Source organism: Diabrotica undecimpunctata, chromosome 9, assembly GCF_040954645.1.
Source record: "Diabrotica undecimpunctata isolate CICGRU chromosome 9, icDiaUnde3, whole genome shotgun sequence".
Lineage (NCBI taxonomy): Eukaryota > Metazoa > Arthropoda > Insecta > Coleoptera > Chrysomelidae > Diabrotica > Diabrotica undecimpunctata.
Genome location: NC_092811.1, coordinates 97,080,970 through 97,088,823, shown reverse-complemented (window position 1 = coordinate 97,088,823; position 7,854 = coordinate 97,080,970). Strand labels below are relative to the sequence as shown.

At 34.1% G+C, this 7,854-nt stretch overlaps 1 protein-coding gene across 1 annotated transcript; it reads right to left on the bottom strand.

The window, feature by feature from the left end:
• Positions 1 to 7,107: 7,107 nt before the first annotated feature.
• LOC140451254 (KRAB-A domain-containing protein 2-like) lies at positions 7,108 to 7,449 on the bottom strand. The gene has a single exon (XM_072544992.1). It carries the CDS (start codon positions 7,447 to 7,449, stop codon positions 7,108 to 7,110), a length of 342 nt encoding a protein of 113 aa, XP_072401093.1.
• Between the last annotated feature and the right edge of the window lie 405 nt (positions 7,450 to 7,854).

Genomic DNA, 7,854 nt, shown 5'->3' with positions numbered 1-7,854 from the left:
TTGAAAAGGCCTTTAGCCGAGTAAACCATGACAAACTTATAGGTGTCTTGCAACAGGTAGGAATTGATGACCGAGACCTCCGTATTATCAAAAATTTGTATTGGCATCAAAGAGAAACATACGAATTGGACACAACAAGACGAAAGCAGTGGAAATACGACGTGGAGTAAAGCAAGAATGTATTCTATCGCCTCTACTTTTTAATATCTACTCCGAATTTATTTTCAAAGAAGCCTTAGTTGAAGATACAGACATTAAAATCAACGGAATTAATGTCAACAATCTCAGATAGGCAGACGACACGGTACTTATTGCCTCCAATGAAAAAGACCTGCAACTACTTACAAACAAGGTAACCGAAGCATGTGATTAATATGGGCTAAAACTTAATACTTCTAAGACAAAACTTATGGTTGTCAGCAAAACGGAGTTACAACCAACGAACCTCAGAGCGTATCGATTAGAGTTAGAAAGGGTCCACAATATTACCTATTTGGGCGCAAGCGTTAACTATAACTGGGATATAAATAAAGAAATAAGAATACGGATTGAAAAAGCCAGAGGCGCCTTCTATAAACTAAAGAAAAGTCTAATTAATAGAGGTATCACGTTAAACCTTAAAACAGATTTATACGCTGCTACATATTCTCCACATTGTAGTATGATATGGAGAGCTGGATCCTTAAAGAGAGATTAATGAAAAAATTGGAGGCCTTTGATGTGTGGGTTTATCGACGAGTATTGCGGATAGGTTGGGTTGATCGAATAAGAAATGAAATAGTTTTACATCGAATGAAAAAGAGCACACAAATAACAAAAACGATAAAAATTCAAAAGTTACAATATTTCGGTCATGTAATGAGACATCAGAGAGGTATAACCGTCTACATCTCATACTACAGGGTAAGATCGCCGGAAATAGAGGCCCAGGCCGAAGATGAAAATTATGGCTCCGAAATATCCGAGAATGGAATCAAGAGACCACCGCTAATTTATTTAGAGCCGCCGTAAACAAAGTTATTGTCTACAGTCCTCAACAACTAATCACGCGCTCTACGTAAAATTACATTTCGATTAAACGTGTATACTAGACATAGCAAAGTGGTCTTTAAATACATAGCAAAAATACTTAAACTCACAATCTACTATTACTTCCATTTCGAATTGTGCTTACTTCGACGAAGATTAATGAGAGTCTTTCATAATCAACCACTAAGAAGTTTGGTTCTTGTCTTATGTTGAGGAAAAAGGACAACCTACTGGCAACAATTAGGATGAGATCTGGTCTAATATGTGCCACTGGTTGGTCTGTGAATACAGTGTGGTCCCAGTACAGCAGATAGTTGCCATTTTCAAGAATATTGTGAGGTCATATTGATAATAAGGGGGATGGTCCGTTGATAATAAGGGAGAACCCTTACACAGGATAGCCAGATGTTTAGTGTACTTAGTTTCAACTAACTTGTTTTCTATATCTTATATTCTATTGTCTTTCAGGTGGTGTTATGAATTCTATTATATAGTTCATTTAGGATACAGTTTGGCTTGATATATATATTAATTATTGTTGTTGGTGAGCAAGCCAACTATTCTCTATTTAATTCTAGACACATATCTTTGTTTTCGGTTGTCTCTTGAAAATAGTGTAAGTTTTTTGAGGGTGTTTTCATTCCTTTGGGAAAATAAGGAAATAAGATATTATTTGTTTAGTTTTTTATATATTAAGTCTTGTAATGCCTTTCATCCTTCCTTTTTTTCGTAACATAACCGATAGATTTTAATTTTATGCTTTTATTTTATTTTCTGCTCAAAAGCTCAAAACAAAATACCATCTGCTTGAAACAAAAATACGTAACTAAAGAAACCATATAATTTGATAGAATTGAAGGACTCTTTCTAATAATATCCAAACTTAAATTTTAGCAGTAAATTGAATATTACATGAACAAAGTTTTAATTAACAAGAAACGCCAGCCTCAATTAGTGCTCCCGTATACCGGATATACTTGTATTAACATCCCTGATGTGAGTATAGTTTTCAACGGTGACATAAAAGTGTGTCTAACGTCTAGGCAGTAAGTAGTACATCCGTTATAAAATGTCACTTTAATCTAAGTGTTTCTATATAGTACCTATTGGTTTCTCGAAAGGTAAAGAGATAAGGGATCATTGAAATTGTACAAAAGTTGCCTATTGAAGAGCTGTTAAAAAATGGAACCTACAGGGCCGTAATGAAGATCATTTTTAATAAGTTAAACGCTCGCGCTCTTTTGCAAATCACAGTTATTTTTTAAGGTATCGATGGGATAACTTTTCGTAATGAGCAAAAAAACAAACCCAACAAGCACAAAATGAGAATTGAATTCTTGATATAGGTATAAAATAGAGTTTATTGAAAGATTTATTGTTGTGAATGAACTTCATCAAGATACCCAACCAACATTATACTTAAAATTTGTAAGGTTTCAATCGACTGATTGATCATTACACTAAACTCTGCTTGGTATTTTCATCACTGTAATTGATTCTGATCTTAGGTATTTTTTAGTAGCCGATTTGGTGTATATAAACTCATACAAATCCGTATAGCCTTTTTTTATCCATATTAAAGCAAGCTGTAAATTTGTGATAGTGATTTGGCCGTTACCCACCATTACTTCGGGGCCCCGATTTTCAACCCGTAACCGTGAATGCCGAAGTTTAATCCATTACCTTGGATCCCGATTTCAACTATTTACGATGAAATTCAAAGTTAAATCAACTTGCTTGAGGTCCAAATTATACCAATACCAATACTCATTTTCCAAAGAAATCAGGAACCTTCTTTGAGGACTACGTGACTTCAATGGATAAGAACTAAGCTGATGACCATGTTTATTTACCGGTTACCAGCAAACTTTGAATCGCAGCTTAGATATTGATTATTTTTTGCCTTTGTAAAATGGACTTGGGAAGAAAATAAGCAGCAAACGAATCCAGGGCTGAGCAGTCGCCAGAATATGAACCTGGTCGACGACTTGGACGTTACAAATAAAATCAAAAATCTCAGAAAAGTTCTTCATTTCTCATTCTTTTTAATGAATGTTAGGGAAATAAGTTTTCTACTCACAATCCGTTATAGGCTTTTATTAAAGTTGGTAAAAGAGAATGGGCTACCGGTTTCGTTGTTTACAAGCATTTTTAGGCCATCAAGAAACTAAAGCTGAAATACATGGTGTATATAAACAAATGTGTATATTACAAAACAAAGAAACAATTATTACTTGAGTAGTACAGAGCACTTAATAGTCAGTCAATTATGACAAGCAGATAGAATAAAATAGAATAGAAAGATTATGTGTGCTTTAAATTCATATTGGATATTAAGATTCCATAGACTAGCCTCACTCTGATGTTAACTGTATGAGTCATTTTTAATAAAATAAAATAATGTGAGATAAATGAATGAATGAAAATACTTACATATCAGTATAATTCTAATTTATACATCAAGTGTAGCTTGATCATGTAATCTTTTTTATAGATTTTACTTAGCTGTTCAAGCATAAGGTTATGCAACATTAAGGTTACTTGTATATATAAGGCGTGAGTCATTTGAAATATGCCTAAAAAATCCGAATTTAAATTTTCACATTGTAACGAAATATGTTGCCTACCACATAGGGTATTGCTATAAGGGGTTGAGAATTTGGACAGAAGTTACTAGGTGTTCAGATAGGGCAAGCAAAATAAACGATACTTATGTAGACGGCACTCAGGGTTTATTTTAAAGTAGCTGGGTCGTGAATAAATGAATGAAACTTGGGGATTGGATTGGGGCAACTACAAAAACTCATGCATCATTCATTAAACTTAAAAAAGTTTCTTTGTTGTCGTGATATAAGGTTAGAACTACGCCTGAGAATGCTTCGATGTTACGTGTTCTCTACTCTTCTTTATGGCTTGGAAGCGTGGACACTAAAACAAGTCCATCTGAATAAGTTGGTTGCCTTTGAATTTTGGTGTTACAGAAAAATCCTACGAATATCATGGATTCAAAGAGTGTCAAACGTGAAAGAAACTAGAAAGATGAGAAATGAGGCGGAAATAATATTAACTATCAAAAGACGAAAACTTGAGTACTTAGGACATGTGATAAGGGACAAAAATACGCATTATTACAACTTATTCTGCAAGGCAAAATCCGAGGAGCGCGAAATGTGGGAAGACGAAGAATATCCTGGCTTAAGGACTTAAGGGAATGGTTTGAATGCAGTAGTGCAGAACTTTTTAGAGCGGCAGTCAACAGAGTTCGCATAGCCATGATGATTTCCAACCTTCGATAGAAGATGGAACTTAAAGAAGAAGAACTACAAAAAAGAAACAAAAAGAGGGTACTTACATGAGTCTCCTGGTCAAATGGACAAAACACAACAAGAAAGACCTCTAGCTATTTAAAATGGACGCCGCTTTGAAGGATCCTCTTATTGGATGAAGGAAAAAGGCTCTTTCTTCCTAAAAAAAAACACAAAAGGGGCTAGGAGATTTTTTTAAAATAAATAGACAAATTGGTTTAGAGAAATAAATTTACATTTATTTCTTTTTATTATTTTTAAAGTGGCAGTAACATTTATTACTGTCTTACCACAAACAGTTACAGATATTAAATGGTACAAAATATATACGATATAAATACTTACAAAGATTTATACCAAAAATAATAAAGAAAACTTACATGTCATTATCTATTTACAAACTCGGAAGATGCTACAAAACTTACAAAAAATACTAAGCTATAAACTGTGACAGAAGTAAATTACTATAAATAAAGAAATATCTTTAAAATGAAACCATTCATAAAGAGGTTAACCTTCTTCAAAAAAACCAAAATAAATTAATGTTAAAAATACTAAAGCTAGTTGCCAGCTGTCATATGCCAACATAAAATTTTAAAACTGAGAATAACTATGACAGCTATGTCATAATTATTCTCAGTTTTAAAAAGACTATAGAAGCAGTTGTAAAAAACTGCTTCTATAGTCTGCAACGACGACCAGGGACAAACAAAATGATGTTGAAGTGGCACTAAATGCAAACCTTGGACTTGGATTCCTAAAAAAAAACTGGAACACGTGGGCATTTTCAACAAGTATTGCCGACATCTGCAAACTACATAACTACGTCTGTCCACTCTCGTTACCCTTTTCAACCTGATTTTGAATTTATTCCCCCTGACCTAATACCGGCCGGCTACTTATGCCACCCTTTTTAAATCTAACCTGTTCTCGCAACCAAAACAACCCAAATTTCTCGTTAAACATATCACAAAACGACCTTGAATCAAACTACTTTCAAATTTGTAGAAATAACACGTACAAATCAATAAAACCATATTTTGGAATGTTTCTTCTTTTACCACACAATGTAAACAGAATTGGGGAATATTTAAACAAAAAACCTACAAAATTTCTTATTCTTGAATATAAAATAGTTTTAAGGAATTTTCAACATGCTACATTAAGAATGATCTCCACTACATTTTTTATTTGAAATATTTTTTCTATGACGTGCAGATTATTGGTAAATCGGTTTTTTTCCATTTTTTACCATACGGGCAGAAGCGGTTTTAGGGGAAAGCTGGGAGGTAGCAGCTTTTTTGGGTATTTTTTGGGGCCCCAAAATTAACTCTCTACCCAAAAATTCAGCTTATTTGTATCATTTTTAAAGAATCAGTGTCATTTTTGTCTCTAACGACTGGATATAAAGAAATTTATTTATTTGTAATAAAAATAAAGAAACTTTGAGATTTCGTGATGCATTTTTATTGCCAAATAGTTATTAATTAACTCAATCAGGGCACTACACATCACAAAGGGCTTCGAAACAAAATTGTAAAACATAAAATAATTAGCAATGTAATGAGCATAGTTATTCTCAGGACATTTCACTATTAATTTCATATTATTATTGATCCCATATCACTTTGATAAAGAAACTAGCAGAATATGGTTCACATGAAAACTCGACAATCTAACAGTGATCTTCATAAGCTACGAAAGGCGAATAGGATGGTATATATGTTACGGTCAATGTGATAAGTCCGGTGTGTATTAATAATAACCGGTAAATATTAATATTAACCTTGACAGTTGGTCAATGTGATAAATAATGCATTTAAATGTCGCATTCTTGCGACGGCATGGGAATGCGCCTTCACGGGCGCATTCCCTGAGACGTATTTTAGTAGCAGGCACATCATTGACTGAAATAAGTGTTTCCTTGCAGGTGGTAAATTCGTTTCTTGCATAAAGTTGGTTTAAAATACCATGCTTGGTGCCTAGCTTATACAGCCTTTCATCTTTAACAGAAATAATAATGGTAATAATATTTCGGCTATCTGCCTTAGCTCTATCAACTTCTGGAATTCGCACTCTTAACACCTTCAACTACTTTTGCAACAGGGAATCTATCATTAGAATGCTTTAACATTCTATCAGTTTGTTTTATAAGTGACTGTTTAGCAAGATCTCGAATCTCTTGAATTTTCTTTGAAGTTTTCTCAACTTCAGTGCCATCTTCTTCGTGTCCCTCATTTTCTTCAACTCCAATTGTCTTGTCTTCCACATTGTCATTGTCTTCCCCATTGACAGCAACTATTACACATGCATTATATTCTATTGGGCTGTTAGCGTTACCGGGATATTCAACATTCGCTAATTGTGAATCTTCGGTTGTATTGTTAACATCCAAATTACCACGGTGCTTTGCTCCATCATCGGACTCATCTGCTAATATTGCTTTTAAATGTTCTTTGATTCTAATTTCAGTTAAAGTACCAGCAGGTAAGAATGTTTTTAATCCTACTTTAGCCTTACGACCGAATAGTGCTTCGTATGGACTACAGCTAATGCCAGAATGGTAAGCTCCGTTTTTCATAAATTGGATGAACTTTATGCCTTCCGACAATTGATTCGTTTTGTTTGTTTCCAGCCATGTGGCCAACATTTTTTCGATATCTTGGATCGCTCTCTCCACCGAACCTTGCGACTGGCTGTGTCTGGGTTTTCCGTGGACAATTTTCAGTTCGTCCCACATACTGCAGACTTCTTCAATAATCTTATTTGCGAATTATCGACCATTATCGCTTTGTAAAATGTGTGGAGCTCCAAATATGGTAAACACTTCTTCTTCGGCACGCTTGGTTTTTAATGCTCTGAGTTGGACAAATTTGGTAAGATGGTCTTGGTAGACCATAATAAATTTATAGTCACCATCCGCTTGTGACTGCATGTCAATAAGATCTACTTGACATCTCGAATTAAATGCACTACTTAAAATTGGCTTTACAACGAGTTCTTTTTTTCTGGAATACTCATTTTGTAGATTTTGACACGGTACACAAAGATTTAAGTAAACCTTGACAAACTCCACAGTGATGTTCTTATATTTCGTCTTAAGTTCTTTCATCATTCTGTAGCGGCCCCCATGTCCAATTGAAATATGAGTCTCGTGAATGATATCGAATGAATCTCCATAAATACATAATAAACAATAGGATCTCTGTCGTTTTTTACTGGCACAACAAGTTTCTCGACATTACCAATTTTTACAATATCATACTGTGATAACCGTTGATATTCTTCAGGTGTTTTGTGAGAAGTCTTGTCTTTGGTTGTTTTAACTTTTATTAAAAATGCATAATACTCATCTCTGGTGAATAACTGATGATTGTTTCCTTTTTCAGATTTAAGCGTATCAATTTGATGGCTAACTCGTGCTTTCATGGACTCGAAATCACTCATTGTAAAATAAGTTATTAGGTATGCACAGAACACTGGAAACTTCACACCGCTTGTTCAACTAAACAAAAATGTT